This window comes from Cetorhinus maximus, chromosome 12, assembly GCF_964194155.1.
Source record: "Cetorhinus maximus chromosome 12, sCetMax3.hap1.1, whole genome shotgun sequence".
In the NCBI taxonomy this organism is placed as follows: Eukaryota; Metazoa; Chordata; class Chondrichthyes; order Lamniformes; family Cetorhinidae; genus Cetorhinus; species Cetorhinus maximus.
The window spans coordinates 85238131-85258653 of record NC_135890.1 but is presented as its reverse complement, the minus strand read 5'-3'; the positions used below and the strand labels follow the sequence as shown (position 1 = coordinate 85258653).

At 40.9% G+C, this 20523-nt stretch overlaps 1 protein-coding gene across 4 annotated transcripts in view; it reads left to right on the top strand.

The window, feature by feature from the left end:
• Positions 1-20523, top strand: part of rnft2 (ring finger protein, transmembrane 2) — a 50035-nt gene that overhangs the window by 11724 nt on the left and 17788 nt on the right. For all 4 annotated transcript variants that reach the window (XM_078554032.1, XM_078554031.1, XM_078554033.1 and 1 more), the window contains exons 5-6: positions 1734-1834; positions 13044-13197. In XM_078554032.1, coding sequence (XP_078410158.1) covers positions 1734-1834; positions 13044-13197 — 255 coding nt within the window. The remainder of the gene's footprint in view (positions 1-1733; positions 1835-13043; positions 13198-20523) is intronic.

The window sequence follows — 20523 nt, the reverse complement described above, 5'->3', positions numbered from 1 at the left end:
CTCATCATGTAGTGCACTTTCCAATTAATCTAAGCTGACTAATGATATTAAAGAGATTGCTTGATATCTGACTGCTGTTCTACGTGAGCCCATTTCTGTTTTTAAAAATTATGTCACGATTACTTTTTGTAACCTATAAATTAGATTTTTTCCCACTCACATATTACTGCCTTCAGAACCCCCTCTTTTTTTCTGCCTCTTCACGATATAATCTGCTGAAATGGGGTCAGCTTCTACATGCATGTTAATAACGTCTAGTTCTACCTTCCCATCACCTCTCTCAACCCTTCAACTGGCTCTTTGTTGTTAAACTGCTTTTCTATTATCCAGACTTGGATGAGTTGCTGTTTCCTGCAGATAAATATTAGAAAGACTGAAGCCAATGCCTTCGCCTTCAACACCGCACCCCGTCACAATATCCATACTCTTGCCACTATTCCATCTTCCTCCCTAGTCATTGCCTCTGGCCAAACCATACTGTTTGCAATGTCAGTCCTTTTTCAAACTGAAGCTGAGCTTTTGGCCTCGTATCTTCTCTTTTACAAAGACCACCTATCTGACCTCTGTAACATTGTTGTATCCAATTCTACCTCAGCCCACCTACTGGCTGAAACCCTCAATTATCCTTTACCACTTCTAGGTTTGACCATTTCAATGCACTCCAAGCCAGCCTCCTATTCTTCACCCTCCTTAAACTTCAGTTTATCCAGTACTCTGCTGGCTAGATCCTACCCTAGCACCAAGTTCTACTCACCCATTACCTCTGACTTTTTTGACTGGCATTGACTTCCAAGTTCTCAAATTTAAAATTCTTATCTCATATTTAACTTCCTTCATAGCCTTGCCCCTGCCTACCTCTAACCCTATAACTTCCTCCCACAAGGTTATCATTTCTCTGACTCTGGTCTCTTGTGCATCCCCCTCCTCCATTACTTAGCCATTAACTGCTTTGCTTTCAGCCATCTAGGCACTACACTCTGAAATCTCCCCCTAATTCCCTCTGATTCTCCCCCTCCCACCTTTAAGACCATTCTTAAAACCCACATCCTTGACCAAGTTTTTTACTCTCCTTTTAATATGTTTGTAAAAGTTGTTTGAAGGTTTGCATGGTGAGAGCATCCAGGAAGACAATCTTTACAGTAGTACGATGTAAAATTTTTGCTCTGAATAGAGCAGTTGGTGCCTTCTAATAGTTCCTTGGATAAACTGATGGGCCTCTACGTTTCAGGTGGTGTACTGTGCCTGTCATCTGGAGGAATGACTCGAACAGATGAAAGAGGAAGACTGTTTCACCTGTACCAGTCATTCCTTCATATGATGGGCAGAGTACGCTGCCCAAAACATGGAGGCCTATCAATTCTTTTTGGAGCAAAATTTTACATTGAGGAAAACAAATTTATGGTTACACAATGTTAGTATATTCTTCTTTGTCTCAACATCTATTTTTTGATTGTGTCTCAACTTGGGTCATTTTTCTATGTTAAATATTCTATATAAACGCACCTTCTGTTGTTGATCTCCTCTAGTACTGCTCCTGATAGGTTAGAGATGACCACATTTTGTGTAAGACTGGAGCTTTATGCATGCAAAGTGCAATGTATGTGCAATACCTATTTCTTCAAAATCAATTATAAGTAAACATGAATCTTGGGGATGGTGGGGATGGTGTGGGGAGGAAGCAGCCTTTAGTTTTTGAAGCTTATAATGTTCCTGTTGCTTTTTCCTTTGGACAGGAGCAAAGATCAGCACTTGTATGCCTGTGGATATTAGTGTTCCTCACTGGGAACACATTGTTTTTATATTACACTTTCAGTGCCCAGGAGCTCTATAAAAGGTAAGCTGTTTGAGTATAGCATGTTGTGTGCTTTTAAAATGGTATTTTTAAAAATGTATTGCTTTGCTTATTGGAAGTTGAGTTATATTTGAGTTTTTAATTCGTTCTCAGATAGGAGCATTACTGGCAAGTCCAATATTTATTGCCCATCCCTAGTTCCCCTGAGAAGGTGATGGTGGTCCTTCCCCTTGAACCACTGATAGTGATTTCATATAACCGAGTTATTTACAAGGCCGCTTCGGAGGACAGTAAAGAGTCTACCACAATGGTTATCTTCCTTAGAGGACACTAGTTATTGGACTATTACTGCTTTCCCAGCCATATGAATAAAACAAAGTCGAACTTGATAGTAACAAAAAAATTGGAATTGAGCTAAACAATGTTAATGTTATGTTAGCTCCCTAATTTTCAGCGCAAACAGAAGCACGAACATTGGTTCATGCTTGACCACTGTTTTTATCTATTCCTCAATCTGAGAATTTGTTTTGTATTTTTTATTCTTTCATGGGATGCGGGCGTCGCTGGCTGGGTGAGCATTTACTGTTCATCCCTAATTGCCCTTGAGAAGATGGTGGTTAGCTGCTGCCTTGAACTGCTGCAGTCTATGTGGTGTAGGTTGATGCAACACACTGCTGCCACGGAGCGATGGTGGTGGAGGGAGTGGATGTTGAATGTAGTGGATGGGGTGCCAGTCAAGCGGGCTGCTTTGTCCTGGATGGTGTCGAGCTTTTTGAGTGTTGTTGAAGCTGCACTCATCCAGGCAAGTACAGAGTATTCCATTTCACTCCTGACTTGTGCCTTGTAGATGGTGGACAGGCTTCGGGGAGTCAGGAGATGAGTTACTCTCTGCAGAATTCCCAGCCTTTGACCTGCTCTTGTAACCACAATATTTATATGGCTAGTCCAGTTCAGTTTCTGGTCAACCGCCAGGATGTTGATAGCGGGAGATTCAGAGATAGTAATGACATTGAATGTCAAGGGGAGATGGTTGGATTCTCTCGTTGGTCATTGCCTGGTACTTGTGTGGTGCGAATGTTACTTGCCACATGTCAGCCCAAGCCTGAATGTTGTCCAGATCTTGCAGCTTATGGGCAGGCTGCTTCAGTATCTAAATAGTCGCAAATGGTGCTGAACATTGTGCAGTCAACATCGAATATCCCCACTTCTTACCTTATGATGGAAGGAGGATCATTGATAAAGCAGCTGAAGATGGTTGGGCCTAGGACACTACCCTGAGGAACTCCTGCAGTGATGTCCTGGGACTGACATGATTGATCTCCATCAAACACAACCATCTTCCTTTGTGCTAGGTATGACTCCTAGTGAAGAGATTTTCCCCTGATTCCCATTGACTCCAGTTTTGCTAGGGTTCCTTGATGCCACACACGGTCTCATGCTGCCTTGATGTCAAGGGCTGTCACTCTCCCCTCGCCTGTTAAGTTTAGCTCTTTTATCCATGTTTGGACTAAGGCCGTAATGAGGTCAGGAGCTGAGTGGCCCTGGCGGAACGTCAGTGAACAAATTATTGCTGAGTAAGTGCCACTTGATAGCACTGTCGACAACCCTTTCTATCACTTTGCTGATAATTGAGAGTAGACTGATGGGGCCGTAATTGGCCGGGTTGGATTTGTCCTCCTGTTTGTGTACAGGACATACCAGGGCAGTTTTCTACATTGCTGGGTAGATACCAGTGCTGTAGCTGTACTGGAGCAGCTTGGATTGGATTGGATTGGATAGGATAAAATTAGATAAAGAGGAAGTACTTAAAAGGTTGGCAGTCTTCCAAAGTAGAAAAGTTCGCCAGTCCCCATGAGATGCACATAAGGTTGCTGAGGGAAATAAAGCTGGGAGTTGCAGAGGCTCTGGCCACAATTTTTCAATCCTCCTTAGATATGGGAAAGGTGCCAGAGGACTGGAAGATTGCAAATGTTGCACTACTGTTCAAAGAAGAGGATGATAACTACAGACTGGCCAGTTTAACCTCAGTGGTAGGAAAAGCTTTAGTTATGAATCCAGGACAAAATGAAGTGGCTTGGTAAAATGAGTCAATAAATAAAAGCCAGCATTTATTTGTTAAAGGCAATGCATGTTTGGCCAACTTGATTGAGTTCTTTGAAGTAGCGGAGAATGTTACTATTTGGAAACAGAGTTAGCGAAAAGACAGAAAGCAGAGAGTAGTGGTCAACGATTGTTTTACAGACTGGAGAGAAGTGTTCAATTGTGTTCACCAGGAGTCGGTGTTGGAACCCATGCTCCTTTTTATGTATATTGATAACCTAGACTTGGGAATCCAGGACATAATTTCACAATTTGCAGATGACGTAAAACGCAGGCATGCGATAAACAGTGAAGACAATAGTAATAGACTTCCAGGGACCTAAACAGACTGGTGAAATGGACAGACACTTGGCAGATGAAATTTAATGCAGAGAAGTGTGAAGTGACTAAATTTTTTTGGACAAATGAAGAGATGCAATGTAAACTAAATGGTACAATTTTAAAGGATTTGCAGGAACACCGATCTGGGGGTGTACATGCACAAGTCTTGGAAGGTAGCAGGGCAAGTTGAGAAGGCTATGAAAAAGGCATACTGGATCCCTGGCTTTATAAATGGAGATACAAACCTAGATTTTGCAATCAGCAGCAAAGCGACAGCACTCGCCAATGACGTCACAGAAAGCTGTCTACAAAGATCTAGCCGTCTCTGTGGCATAGATTTCTCCTTTCCAGAATTCAGTTTGAATCTGGCACCATGTCAAGAGGATTTCCAGACATCCGGCAACAGTTATGTCATCAAACAGGTTAAGCAGCCGATCAGATTGAAGTATTCGCAAAGGCAGCGAACTAGAAAGTAAATGCACTGAATTTTTCACTTTTTTAATTAAAAACATTTATCGACAGCAAAATAAAGGATTGGAACGTACACATGGGATTAAGGTAGAAGCTGATATAGAAGCTTAAAAAAAAACTTTTAAAATGATTTTATAGAATTAGCTTTTCAGAGATAGTAAGGCTGTTCAGCAATAATTATGAACTTTGAACTCAATTTTAAAATCCAGTTACATCTCATTCAACAAAGTGTAACTTTTTCAAGGGATTTTACAGTGAGACCAATAGCGTAAAAGGGTAAGTTTTTGTCAGTTCAGCGATTTCCTACTTGACTGCAGGCTGGGGGATCTTCAAAAGTGGAACCTATGGGCAAGAGTCGAATCACTAACAGCAACTTCTGGATTTTCCACGTTTAACTGCAAGAGTGCAGACTTGAGAAGTTACTGTCAATTTTAGAGGAGTAATGATAGCAAACGCTGACAGTTTCACTGATTATTACTTCAAAATCCAGGCCGTAGAGTACAAAAGCAAGGAAGTTGTACTAAACTTTTCATAAAGCACTGAGAGTAGGCCTCAGCTGAAATATTGGCCGTGGTCTTCCAGTCCTCCCCATACTGGGACCCGTCTCGGGCAGGATGGAAAATTCAGAGAGACAGCCAAACGTCCATTGATTTTGAGGGGGAATTTGGGACTGGAAGTTCACAGCTATTGTGTCCAGTTTTGCGCACCGCACTTTCAGAAGGATGTCACTGCCTTGGAGAGGGTGCAGAGGATATTTACTAGAATGGTACCAGGGATGAAGGTCTGCAGTTATGTGGAAAAACTAGAGAAATTGGGATTGTTCTCCTTGGAGCAATGAAGGTTAAGAGGAGGTTGAATAGAGATGTTCAAAATTGTGAATAATTTTGATCAAGCAAATCAGGAGAAACTGTTTCCCCTGGCGGAGGACACCGATTTGAGATAATTGGCAGAAGAAGCAGCGGTGGGGGGAGCATTTGCACAGCTTCTTGTTATATTCAGAAATAGAATGCACTGCAGAAAGAGCAGTGAAAGAGGATTTAATAATCACTTCAGAAAGCGAGTTGGATAAACATTTTGATAAAATTTGCAGGACTATAAAGAAAGAACAGGAAAGTGGGATTTAGGTAGCTCTTTCAAAGAGCCAGCACAAACACAATGGGCCAAGTTGACTGCCTTCCGCGCTGTATCATTCTGTGATTACATGCAGTAACATTGAGCAGTTTAGGCTTTGTTTTTCTATTTACAATGTATTTTTAAAATCCTTCCTCCAGTGTTATTTGTTATCTTTTCTAGGCTTTACTTATCAAAAACCTAAAATTATAGTGTAAATCTGGAATTGGGCCTTGATGTAAATCTAGTGTGAAATAAAGTGAGACTCCCTGGAGGAGGAACTCTTACTCCCTTTACTTTGTTGGGACCCAAAGTTACACAACAATGTCTTAACATCCATGTGAAGCAAAGCCAGTTATATTGTAAGTGCAAATTTAGGGCCCTTATGTGAAATGTAGCTAAGCAGCCTCAACTGATGTGAGACTACTATGGGGAAAAAAACCTGCCAGTTTTTGGAATTTACAAACTTAAGGATGGCTGTTACGGAAAATGAGAAGATACTCGCGTTTGTTGAAAGAGCCTTTTTGATGTTTACATAATTGTTGGAATTTTTTATGCATAGCTCTGAGCTTTGGTTTTCGCATGGTATATCTGAGCAGAGACTGCTTGATACTGGCGCAGTACACTAAGTGGAAGAATATTTGATTCCCTGTTGTTATGTTCCTTACCTTAATAAAAATAGTTCCAACAATAAAAATTCTTCAAAAACTATTTAGGATTTGGTATTTAAAAAGGAATATATAAGCCCTGCCCATTAATGTAAATATATGTACCCCTTGTACTATAGGCAGGTATTGATTAGAACCCAATCTTTTGCTACTTCCTATTTTTGAATTGTGTTTTCATGCAAATATTTTGGATCTTCATTTTGCCCTGCATGTTCTACAAGGTACCAATTTTTTCACATTGGTTTCTTCATAGGTTTCATTTGTACATTCAGATTTTTGAACATTAGTTGAGACATCAGTTGTGTTATGTGATCTCTTATGCAATGTGAGTATTTGATTTTGTTTTTATTATTTGATTCTAAACTGAAATCCTTTAATTTTTCTGTTGTTTTGTTCAATAGTGAAACATGAACCTAATTTACTTTATTATTTTGACTATCTTAATAGTTCATGAAAGCTAACATTTCTTAAGCCTGACTAACTTGGTGAACAGACTTCAAGCACTGTATTTGTTTTGTAATTCTACTCCAATACCAATTAAATAGATTTTCTTTTAATGCAGTACTGTCCAACCTGAATTCCTGCCAAGCTGGCAATTTGAAGATCGAAGCCCAAATAAGACAGCCCAACTCCCTCTTATTTTTTATTTGCTGCTGTGTTCAATTTGTGAGCCTTCAGGTTTGGAGAGGGTTATCTTTAATGCTAAAGTTCTGCTGGTATCTGTAACAACAACTTGTAATTTATAGCACAGTTAACAAACAAAAAATCCCATGGCATTTCACACATGGAAACAGAGGGCACCATCAGGATGGTTGACTAAAAACTTGGTAGAAAATATGGATTTTGAGAAGGATTTAAAGAGGAAGAAGTGTAGAGGTAGGGAGGACTTCCAGAGGGTGGGGCTATGCCAGCTTGCAGCCTAATGCAGTGTGAAGGGATAATAGGGTGTGAAAAGAGCCAAACAGAGGAGTGAATGTTGGTGGGAGTGGTGGATTAAAGGTGAAGAGTTTGCAGAATTACAGTGCAACAAGTTCTAGAACACATTGAAAATGAGCACAAGGATTCTAAATTTATTTGTGTTGAAAGGAAGAGAGCTAGTATACATCTGTGAAGAGCAGAGTGGTAAATGAGACTTATCAAAGCATACGTGTAGCTGCATTTTCCACAAACTGAACTGTGTATATGATGTAAGGCCAAGATCAATGTCCTCAATCCATGGAGTGATCAAGTCTAGAGGTGAAAGAAGCATAGATCAGGCTTTTAGTGCCAGGGATGGAGGGGAAGAGGCAGAAAATGTGCAGATAAAATTGGTGTTAGAATGGCCGTGGGTTCATGAAAGGTGAGGTCAGGGTCACCAAGGCTTCAATCGGGGTCAAAACAATGCACATTCTTATTCAATCTAAGCAAGTGGCTATGGATAGAAATGAAGCAATGGTAAGGGAGAATAGTTTGCAGGAGAGTTGGGTCAAAAACAATGGCTTGGGTCTTCTCAATACAAAGTTGGAAGAAACAGTGGATCATCCAGGCTTTTGTACCTGGCAGCACTGGATGGCCATGGATTTGAGCTGATAGTAAGGTGAAGCTGGAAAATCATCAGTACACATGTGAAAGCTGGCATTTGTTCTGCCAAGCAACAACATTTAAGTAAGGAGGAGGCCAAGGATAAAACTTTGGGTGACTTCAGAGGTGACAGTGTATGGATGGAAAGAGAAATCATTGCTGGAGTTCCACTGACTGCATTAGAATATATAGAAGTGGAAAGCCAGAGAGGAGCATGAAGCTTGATAGCAGGAGAGGCAACCTGAGAACAACACAGGTATCATAGCAAGAACTAGTTATAGTCACGGAGAATGTCATTTGTGATTTTGGCCAGGACCATTTTGGTGCTATGTGCAGCACACAAGCAGTTTAGAGGTATTCAAACATATAATTCTGAGAGAAACAGGCACGGAATTGGGAGGCAACAATATATGACAACTTTTGAAGAGGGAAGGAAGGTATGAAACAGGCAATAGTTAAGAGACCTTCCTTTGTTCTTGTCCTACCCATTCCTTGCTCAAAACCTATTACATCTCTAATTTTTCCTAGTTTTGATGAAAGGTCATCGACCTGAATCATTAACTCTGTTTCTCTCTCCACAGATGTGACCTGTCCTGCTGAGTATTTCCAGCAATTTCTGTTTTATTTCAGATTTCCAGCATCCACAGTATTCAGTTTTTCAAATAGTTGGAGAGGATATGTCAAGGGTGTTTTTTTCGGAAGAAGGTGATGACAGCTGTTTCAGAAGGGTGAGGGTACATGAGGGCAAGCTAGTATGGGGGCCAAGGGAGGATGTTGAGTAGTATCAAATTGAAAGAAACACTGTACAAATCTGCAAAGATTAGTAATAGGTCTGAAGACTTTAAGTAAGATTTAAAGAACCAGCAAAAAATGACAAAAAAAAATTAGAGGGCGAAAATAGATTGAGAGAAAGCTAGCTAGTAATATTTAAAAAGTAAGAGTTTCTACAATTATTTAAATAGGAAAAGAGTAATGAAAGCTAGTGTTGGTCCTCTGGAGAGTGAGTTTGGGGAATTGATAACGGAAAACACGGAAATGGTAGAGGCATTGAATGGGTATTTTGTGACTGTCTTCACTTAGACTTAGGCCAGAATTTTGACCTTGATGGGCGTGCGGGCCCCACCGGCTCGGCGGCGGGCGGGCAGCCCAACTCCGCCGCTGAAACGGGGCCGGCCGCCATCTTATGTGGGCGGGCCAATTAAGGCCCGCCCAGCGGCCTGTCCGACGGGAAGCGCTATGCTCTTCCTGTGCGGGGGGGGATTCACGGATGCGCGTGAAAGAGCGCGCTGCTCCCTGAGACTAAGTGCTGTCTCAAGGAGAGCGCTGAATGTTTAAAAAACTTTAAAAATAGAGAAAGAAAAACATCATTATTAACATGTCCCCCTCATGTGACACTGTCACATGAGATGAGACATGTTAATAAATATGAGTGAAACTTTAATAAACTTTTTTAAAACTGAGATGAAACCTCATCCCGCCAGTGGATGAGGTTTTATCTTTTTTCAGAAGCCCGCTGAGGCTCCTGGCCTGCCCGCCAGCCTTAAGGTTGGACGGGCAGGTCTTTCAATGAGCTTAATGATCCTGTCAATGGCCTCAATTGGTCATTGACAGGTCGCCGGGCGAACAGCTGATTTCGCTGTCCGCCCGCCTTCCTAAAAATTTAAATGGACCGGGATGACGTCAGGGGTTCCTCCCGACATCATCCTGCATCATTTTCCCATCGGCAAGAGCCCCCCCGCCACTAAATTGGCGACGGGAAAATTCTGGCCTTAGAAAACTTTGCAACTATACTTGAAAATCAAGAAATGAAAGGGGGAGTGGAACTTAAAGCATTCACCATCATCAGGAAAAAGTGCTGGGAAAATTATTAGACCTGAAGGCTCAAGTCCCCAGGACTTGATGGCCTGTATCCTAGGATCTTAAAAGAAGTGGCTGCAGAGATAGTAAAGGCATTGGTTATAATCTACCAAAATTCCTCAGATTCTGGAAGGGTCCCCCAGCGGATTGGAAAATAGCATGTAATACCTTTAATCAAAAACGGACGGAGACAGAACACGCGAGATTATAGGCCAGTTAGCCTCACATCTGTCGTAGGGAAAATGCTAGAATATATTTTTAAGGACGTTATAGCAGGATACTTAGAAAATCATAATGGGATCAAGCAGAGTCAATGTGGTTTTATGAAAAAGAAATTGTGTTTAACTAATTTATTAAAGAGTTTTTTGAGGAAGTAACAAGCAGGTTAGATGTGGTGTACTTGGATTTCCAAAAGGCATTTGATCAGGTGCCACATCAAGGGTTACTACACAAGATAAGATTACTACACATGGTGTAAGGGATAACACCATGGATTAGCATGGTTAAAGGATTGTTTAGCAAACAGGAAACAGTGAGTAGGGATAAATGGGTCTAGTGGATTGCCACAGGGGTCAGTGCTGGGTTCTCAACCATCTACAATCTATATCAATGACTTGGATGAAGGGAGTGAATTTATGGAAGCTAAATTTGCTGATGATACCAAGATATAGGCCGGAAAGTAAGTTGTCAAGAGGAGGTGAAGAGTCTGGCTATAGATAGATTAATTTGACAGATGGAGTATAATGGGGGAAAATGTGAACTTGTCTATTGTCCACTTTGGCAGGAAGAATAGAAAAGCAATGTGATATCTAAATGGAGAGAGATTGCAATACAGAGGGATCTGGGTGTCCTAGTACATGAATCACAAAAAGTTAGTATGCAGGTACAACAAATGATTAGGAATGCAAATGGAACAGTAGCACTTATTGCAAGGGAAATTGAGTATAAAAGTAGGAAAGTTTTACTGCAACTGTACATGGCCTTGGTGAGACCACATCTGGAGTACTGTGTACAGTTTTGGTCTCCTTATTTGAAAAAGGATAAAATTGCATTAGAAGCTGTTCAGAGAAGGTTCACTTGACTCATTCCTGGGATGAGGAATTGTCTTAGGAGGAAAGGTTGAACAGGATGGACATTCAGCCATTGGAGTTTAGAAGAATGAGAGATGATCTTATTGGAACTTATAAGATTCTTTGGGGACTTGACAGAGTGGATGCTGAGAAGATTTTGCTCCTTGTGAGAGAGACTAGAACCAGGGGACACAGTTTAAGATTAAGAGGTCTCCCTTTTTAAGATGGAGATGAGGAGAATTTTTTCTCTCAAAGGGTTGTTAGTCTGTGGAATTCTCTACCCCAGAAAGCAGTGGAAGCTGGGTCATTGAATTTATTCAAGAATGGGTTAGATTTTTACTAGAAAAAGGAGTCAAGGTTTATGGGAGGCAGCCAGGATAGTGGCGTTGAGACCACAACCAGATCAGCCATGATGTTATCGAATGGTGGAGCAAGTTTGAAAGGCCAAATGCCCTACTCCTGCATCTTATGGTGTGATGTTCCTAGTGAGAAATTTATTTAGGAAGCGATCAAGGGGCAGAACCTGGATCTTCTGGATGAAATTAGCCAGGAAGAGGAGATTTGGGAATCGCTGAGAGTGATGTGAAATCAGGGCTAGAATGGGTGGGTGACTGTGAAGAAAGGGATGGAGGTTAGCAGCAGAAAGCAGGGAAAGAAGTTAGCAGCAGAAAGTAAGGATGGAAGACAAGGAAATGGGGTTTAAGAAAGCCATTAGTTGCAGAGAAAATAAACCCTAATTTGTCCTTGGCATTCAGGATGATCCAAATGCTAGAATTGAATGTAAATATGGCCTTGAACATTATATCTATCATTTCACAAACTGTACACACTTGTGTGGCCCATGAAGACCTAAGCTTGGACAGTCCTTCCTTAATGGTCAATTTTAAATATGGAAATTCAGCATTTTTAATTGTGGGCAGGCTATGCTTTGTTGAGCAACTTATTTCTGACTCTACACAAAATATTAATCCATAAAATATTTCATTCTAATTGTTTGAAAGATGCAAATCCAAAATGTATTGGAGAGCCCCCAGAATGACCCAGGATTCTCTCATCTGAAGGGATCTCTCGCATACTACCAACTAAATAGCTAGCAAACGGTATTTATCAAGAGGATTTCCCCACTCAAATTTCTTCCATAGAAAGGAAGACCAAAGTAGCCCTTTTACATTGAAAGTACTCTCCATTGTACCCCATTTCTCCTTTTTTTATTTTCATTATTGTAAGATTTTTGACCAAATTTTGCTGTCAATCTTGAAGAAAGCTGGCCACAAAAATCCAACAGTCTCTGTGGCATGAGTTTCACCTCTCTTGATGTTTATTTCAGTGTAGTGCCAAATCAAAGGGATCTCCAGCAACAGTAGTGAGCAGAAAAAACAGGCGAATAATTTCAGGTGAAGGTAAACATTGAAGAATTCTCACTGACAGCAAACCAGGAAGTAAAAGACGCTGATCGCCCTTTTCTTTTCATATGTTTTGCAGAACTAAATAAAGATTGTGACATACACGTTATAAGCTGAAATATCATAAGCTAGCATTAAAAAACATTTTATTATATTTATTATTATAATGGAAAAAATTGCCATTACAGAAATATAAAATTAGTTTTTCTGGGCCAGAGAGGTTCTTCAGACCCTGTTACACCTCATTAACAAGGTATAGCTTTTCCAGGGGGTTTTAACAGTGTTATTAAAGCGTAAAAGATGAAGTTCTCGTCCCTTCAGGGATTTCTAATTAATTGCCATTTGTGGGGACTTCAACAACATATCCTGCAGAGGGACAGGCAGGGAATCGCTGCAATGGAAACATCTGGATTTCCACAGTTAACTGTTCATGTGCTGACTCCAGAATTTGCTGCCAATTTCACTGTTATAATGATGTGAACGCTGGCAGTTTTGTCATCATTACAACTGCAAAATCTGGCCGTTGTATTACCAGTACATCAGTCTGTTAGGCATATCTATTACATGGTGTAGGTTTACTTGCTGCTTTGCCTTTATGCTGCTACGTTATCTAGATGATTAAATTTAATGGTCATTTCAGTACATAAATCAAGTATTTTACTTATATTCTTGTCTCTTCCTTTCTCCTCAGTTTGATATTTCTGAAGACTAGTGTGGAAAGCAAGGATTTCTTTGATTTGCTTTGGATTGCAGGAATCACGGACTTTGTGCTGAAATACATTACAATTGGTTTCAAGTGTTTGGTCCTCGTTCTGCCCAGAATCATCTTAGCTTTCAAGTCAAGGGTATGTGGCCTAGCTTTTCCTGAATTTGTTTCTATGTTACTGATTATTGTTTTACAGTGACGTACTTATAATACCATTATGAATGCTATCATTTTCCAAACAGTGGATTCAAAGCAGTGTGTATTATGTTAAATAAGTATAAGAGAATGTCCTGTGGTGAATGCACTGCTCTCCTACATTACACCAGTGATTACACTTCAGAAGTACTTCATTGACTGTAAGGGGCTTTGAGACATCCAGTGGTTGTGAATGGCGCTATCCAAGTGCGAGTCTTTCTTTCTTTCTTTCTTTCTTTCTTTCTTTCTTTCTTTCCTTTTCCTTCTTTCCGAGCTCCCTTCCAACAGGGAATGACTGCTGCTGATGTAGTCTATAGTGACCATCCAACTTCAAATGCTTTTTATGGGCAGAAAGCTTCAATATAAAATCAAGTCAAAATCCCTGTGAAGCCTGAGTTTGGTGCACATGGATTGTACAATCACTCAAAGGAAAATTATTTGAATTGCTCTATTTCCTTGTCTGCTGCTCATACAAAAAGATTTATCATCATTATTTGTGGGTTATATTTTTACATAAGTGCAGGATAGCTATTCAAAGAAAAATTATAGCTTCTGGAACACAAACTATAGTTTTTAAACCGCATTATGCTAGTGAAGATTTTTTTAATTAAAGGATACCACAAACGATGTTTATTTTATTCCAGATGATTTGTATTTGAGTTTTCCTCTGATCACATTCTTAAAAGATATGTAAAAATTGCTGTGTGGTGAACAAAAATTTTGTAGCTTTGGGTGTGTTATTTAGCTGGTTTGTCCTTCTTTGCCCAGGTATTAGACAGGTGCTGCATGCCTAAAACATGCCTTTCCAGGCCTCTGGAAATCCACTGGCGCCGGTCCAGCCTCTGCTCAGACCTTGCGATGGAAATAAAAGTGCAGCGGCAAGCCTAAGAGACAGGACTGGCCATTAGTTTTATGGCCTTCTGGCTGCTGTTGGAGAGCAGGTTTTCGGCCCGAAAGATCTGTAGGGAGGTTGCAAATTGTCGTGACTCACTGGGGATAGTGCAATATCAAGCCCCACTGCTCCTGGAGCCATGACAAATGTGAAAAAGTTTGATCAACCCACCTAATTATTTAATTTAGGTTAACGGAATGCAAGCACCAGGTTTGTAAACTTGATAAGTAAATAACTTTATTGAACAAATTGTCTTTAATGAAAAAAAAGAAATATGAACTGCTCATTTCTAACTCTATAACCTAAATTCTACCCCTTCTTAAACCCCTATACACACACACGCGCGCACACACACACACACACACACGACGTATAAGACACACAAAAACATGGATTTTAAGGATGGGATAAAACAGTTCAATAGCACCAATTCCAGAGTACAGAATTCGATGGGCTGATTTTGATCGATGCCTCACGAATTCCTTTCAGTTCTTTGTTGATGACACAAGGTGATCTTCCAGCACTTTCAATCTTTAGTTCACTGGTTAAGCACTTGCCTTTCAATGTCTCCAACAGTAATTTTCCCTTTTTCCTCTTGACAGGGGTTTTCAAAGAGAGAGCAGGTTATAGAAATATGAGAGAAAAAAAGCCAGCTAGCTATTATTGTAGAATTACTGGAATCTTACACACACAGGAGACAGAGTTTTAAGGCTTGTTCCTTTCAGGCTAGAAGTTATCCTGCTGCACTGCTCTCACACAAAGCCTGGTCACCTGGTCAGGAGCCAATTAAAATGTTGTTGCCAGGCAGTTCCCCATTAGACCAGACTCCTCCTCAGCACCATCCTGTCTTTCATGGCACACTATGTTCCAGGACAGAAACATTGTATATATCCCTCACACTGTTCCAGTGGACATATCTTTCAAACGACAATCATTATAATTTTAATCCGCAGTCCAACAGAAATAAAAAGATAGGTTCTTTACAAAATGAAGGTAGGACTTTTCTTCTCCTGCTTCCCTTGTCTTGCTACTCGACATTCCTGGCCTCCCACAGGATCCCTGATCTGTCAGGTCCCAGGCAGAAGACCCCTCGCCAGGTTCTTTAGACAGTTTCTCAAAATGGGTACCCTTTCATTCATCCTGGAGGAAATTGAAGTGGAAAGGGCAAGAATGCAGTCTGATTTCCATGGCTGTCCTTCATCCATTGTAGATGCAGGTCTACCTCTCTGAGGAATCCCACAAAATCCTTGGACAACATTAAAGAGTCGGTCCCTTCATGCAATGGGTCTTTCCTTCCTTTTCTTCTTCTGTCCTGGAAGCTATGGAGACGAATATCAGTACCAGATTCTCTTTTTCTGTACTCAGCTATAACAAGGATAGCATCAAGAGAGCTTAAATGAGTTATATTGCATTTCAGGCTCTTGTAAGACTCCCGTGCAGTCATTCTTTCTCTCAAGGTAGATTTACACCACAGCAGTAGCACATGCACAAAGTGGTTTGTTGTGCACGAATGAGTAAATTTTGTAGTGCTAATCTGGAGTTAGTGCACAACCTGACTTTGGATATACTCTGTGACTTCAGTGTAAATATGAATTGGAACCACTACCTGTGCAAGTTCATTGTAACTATCTATTTCTCTTCCTCCTGAATCAGTCTGACATTTGAAATATGCCCATCAGGTAGTATCATAGTCTAACCCTTTCATTGTATTTTGCTCATCAATTGAGCACAACTGTGTTCGCAATTCCCTTTTTATACTTCAACACAAAATAGTCGTACCTCTGTTTTCCTCCCACTCTAGATCAATTCAGAACTTGTTATGTTCTTCCCTTTTTTAATAACGGTTATCGAAGACAATCAAGGCCTTACAGGAAGTCCTTCAGTGTCATTACTCAGTTGCTGCTCCTCTTCTGTTCCTTTTGTTTAATTTGTCTGTCAATGCATTTACGTTTTTATCTCTGAGCTTCTTTCTTGAACATGGATGGAGCATTTTGACTGCAGAGCATGATTCTAGACAAAATAATGCCTGGATATTGTAGCTGTCCATTTGCAGTTCATGCTTCAGCTATACAAAGCCACAACAAAAAATAAAAAATACCTGGAAAAACTCAGCAGGTCTGGCAGCATCGGCGGAGAAGAGTACAGTTGACGTTTCGAGTCCTCATGACCCTTCAACAGAACTAAGTACAAATAGGAGGAGAGGGGTGAAATATAAGCTGGTTTAATGGGGGTGGGGGGGAGGTTGTTGGGACAAGCATGCAGTGATAGGAGGAGATAACCAAAATATGTCACAGATAAAAGAACAAAGAGGTGTTGAAGGTGGTGATATCTAAAAGAATATGCTAATTAAGAATGGATAGCAGGACAAGCAAGGTACAGATAGCTCTAGTGGGGGTGGGGTGAAATAAGACTAAAAGGGCGTAAAAAGTATAGATTTAAAAATAATGGAAATAGGTAGGAAAAGAAAAATATATATAAATTATTGGAAAAAACAAAAAGGAGGGGGAAGAAACGTAAAGGGGGTGGGGATCGAGGAGGGAGTTCAAGATCTAAAATTGTTGAACTCAATATTCAATCCGGAAGGCTGTAAAGTGCCTAGTCGGAAGATGAGGTGCTGTTCCTCCAGTTTGCATTGAGCTTCACTGGAACAATGCAGCAAGCCAAGGACAGACATGTGGGCAAGAGAGCAGGGTGGAGTGTTAAAATGGCAAGTGACAGGGAGGTCTGGGTGATACAAAGCCACACCTGGAGTACTGTGAGCAGTTCTGGGCACCAACCCTCAGAAAGGATATATTGGTTTTGGAGGAAGTGCAGCATAGATTTACTAAAATGATACCTGAACTGCAAGGATTTAGCTTCTACGGTTGTATTGCTTGGAATTTAGAAGCTTGAGGGTGACCTGATTGAAGGTTTCAAGATATTAAGGGAAACAGATAGAGTTGATTGGAAGAAACTAGTTCTAATGATTGCGTAGTCTAGGACTAGGAAGTGTAGTCTAAAAGTTAGAGCTAAACCTTTAGGGAGTGAAATTGGGAAACATTTTACCAGATGAGGTGTGGTAGAAATATGGAACTCCGTCCTCCGTAAATGGCAATTGATGCTGGATCTATTGTTAATTTTAAAAAGAAGACTTCTGGATTTTTTTGTTCTGCCAATGTATTAAGGGATACGGGGATAAGAAGGGGATATGAAGATGGAGTGCAGATCAGCCATGATTTCATTGAATGGCAGAGCAGGGGCGAGGGGCTAAATGGCCTCCCCCTGTTCCTATGCAGTTAACGTGTCATTGTTCTCTGTGCAGCTCTTTGATGATGATATGGTGATTTCTGGTGCTTATGTTTAATGTCCTGCTAACCAATAGATATCCCATGGTGCTACTCACTGGTTGGGAAGGGCCCTTTAATATTATGTTATTATGACTGTCCTTTTTCTACTTGATAGTCAATATATCTCAGTTTCAGAAAATATGATGAATGGTAACCTTTCATTTTATAAATATTTCATTGGTGAAAGCAGGGATGGTTACACCCTTATAAATGCATAAAGAGACTTTTTTTTAAAATCAATATTCTTATTTGCCTGTCATTTCAATAACAACTGTGGGATTTTACCTGATACTTTTGGCTGTTTGGCCAATGGCTTTTTCTCTTGACCATGATCTCTGAAGTTTGTGTGAATATAAAAAGGCATTGAAAGTGGTGTAGCATTAGATTTGGGAAGCAGCAAACTGAGAGCAGAATAGCCTAAGATCTGATATTGAGGCCAGACATTAAGGCCCATGAATATGAGGTCAGTCAGTGAGAGGAAGATCGTAGACCCAAGAATGGGGAGAGTAGTTGCTGCTACTGGAAGCAGCTGCCATAGGGGTATTTTGAGAGTCGGGGAAGAGAACAGGAAAATACTGAGCGCATTATCATCATGCCTGCAACAAAGTGACACTCTGTGATGTTTCACACATCCACAGAGACCCCAAAAGAGCCATCAAGGAGCACTGACCTTTAACATGTGAGAAATATCAAAAATCAGTTTTGGAAGGGGCATTAAAATTTACAGCGATGGAATTGAGCAGCACATGTCAAAGCACTTGAACAAGGAAGGCATGTATGATGGAAATGTTTTGCTATTGGGATTAGATTGTGATTAATTTACCTGTAGGCTTTATGGTAGCTTCCTGCCCCTCCCCTCTCTTTCCCCCCACCCCCAATTGTTGATTATTTTAAAATGTTTATTATTGTTGTATACATTTAATGTTTTACCTGTATATTAGGGAAAGCAACATGACAGCTGGTACACACGCAACAATTATACAAACAAGTCTCTAAAAAGCTGCCTTTTGTGCAGTGTCACAAACAGAGAATGATGGCTAACTATAGTGTTCAGATTTTAATGTATCTCAGCACATGCAAGACAAATCTCAGCTGGATTTGCATCAACCTGTACACATTATATGTGATCACTGTAACTGAATGCAGCAGCTTTTCATTACTTAAATAAAGCCGCCATTTTACATGAGAAAAGGAATGAGTTTGGATGGATTCCATGGTTTTGTTAACCTTTTCTGTATTAAACAGATTAAAGTACAAGAAGAAAGCATCAGATAGATGAACAATTTAACCACTGCTGAAGATAAATTGTGCTCCTTTCACAGTTCGTGCCCTTGTCGAATTGTCTGAATGACTGTTTAAATTGCAATAAATTTCTCCCAGATGTCACCCTTAAAGTTAGGTCACTTGACACCCTCCACCCCCGCCCCCAACTCCTGTTTTCCTAGCATTTACTGAAATCACATTAGAAGGACAGAGTGTGTGGTTTATGCATTTCAGTCTGTGAAGTATGATGTCATTATTTGGATTGAAAGACCTTTCATGACTATAAGCTGCTGTTGGGAGATAACTTTCTTGCCTCAGTTTCTGTTGCTTCTGTTTGCTCTGGCTTTAGTTACCTTCAAAGATTTTGTGGCATGATTATGCAAATTCATGTTATGCTAGACAGTATTGTTTCATACAGGTTACTAAATGAAATGTCCACTTGACCTCCAATCACTTTAACTTTTTATAAAAGCTAAATGCTTAAGAGGCAGAACATAAGGCAAAACTGGGAGTGCCTCTTCATCTAGGGCCAACTTCAGAGCATGTAAAGCAAATGTTCATTTTCTACATCACTTCTCTATCAATCCTACCTATTAACAGATATACTAATATCTGTTGATTAAGTTGAAGGGCGTTTTTGGAGAGAAGGGTACAGGAACAAAGAGGGTAGATAAAAGGGGAATTAGCAAACCATGTGGAAAGGAGGGTGATTATGGAAGGTATGCTGACGTGCTGGACTTAATAAATGAGACATTGGAAATCAATGAAGTGGGCAAACTAGATATGGGATGAGTTAGGAATATACAAATTGCTGGTCTTCAATAGTGGTGCCTCCTAATGAAGATTATGTCCCACTTCATTCTGATTTTGCTTTTGCACACCTTTCTACCCGGATATTTTTGATTCCTGGCTGAACAGAAGCATGGGCCTCCATCCTGATGAACTATCTTCATGCTGATGTGTCCTTGGGAGCTGAGAATGATATTGCGAGGCACAAGGTCAGCAAGTGTACTGAGGGAGTTAAGCAAATAGGAATACCTTCAACCTTTCGTAAACTTAAGCTCATCCAAAATCCTGCTGCCCATATCCTAACACGTACCAAGTCCCATTCACCCATGGGCCCTATTTTTGCTGACCTACTTTGGCTCCCGGTTGAGCATTGGCTCAGTTTTAAAATTCTCATCCTAGGCTGGAAATTTCCCAGAATTGCACTAAGTGTGGTAGTGGGTGGGTAAAATGGAGTCCTACCCTCTGACAAAAATGGCGGGTTTTCACACCGTACTGTCCCGAGCCGGCCTCATTATTTATTCACTCCCGCAAAATACGCCATTTCCATTGCGAGTAGGCTCTCATTCACCCGCCCGCCATCACCCCATTGTTGCATCACGCCGGCCGCCATCTTTAAAAGGCAGCCGCCAGCAAAGCACTCATTGCCACCAGCTCACCACTGCTGCCCGGGAGACATGGCCAGCAAAAGAAAAAAGATTGCAGCCCCCTGCTTCAACAGTGGGTCCCTCGAGCGACTGCTGGATGCCGTAGTGGCCGCTGAGATGTCCTCTACCCCTGCTCTGGCCACAGGATGGGCGGCAAAGTCACCAACCCAGCTTGGGGGGCTGTGGCAGCGGTGGTCAGCGCAAACACTCTGCTGAGGAGGACAGCCACCAAGGGCCGCAAAAGGATGAATGATATCCTCCGTTCCGCCAGGAAAAATCACTCTTTTCATCACTCCCAACACACACACTGTCAAACCTATCACACATCAACACCTACCCCCTGAGTTGCTCACAGA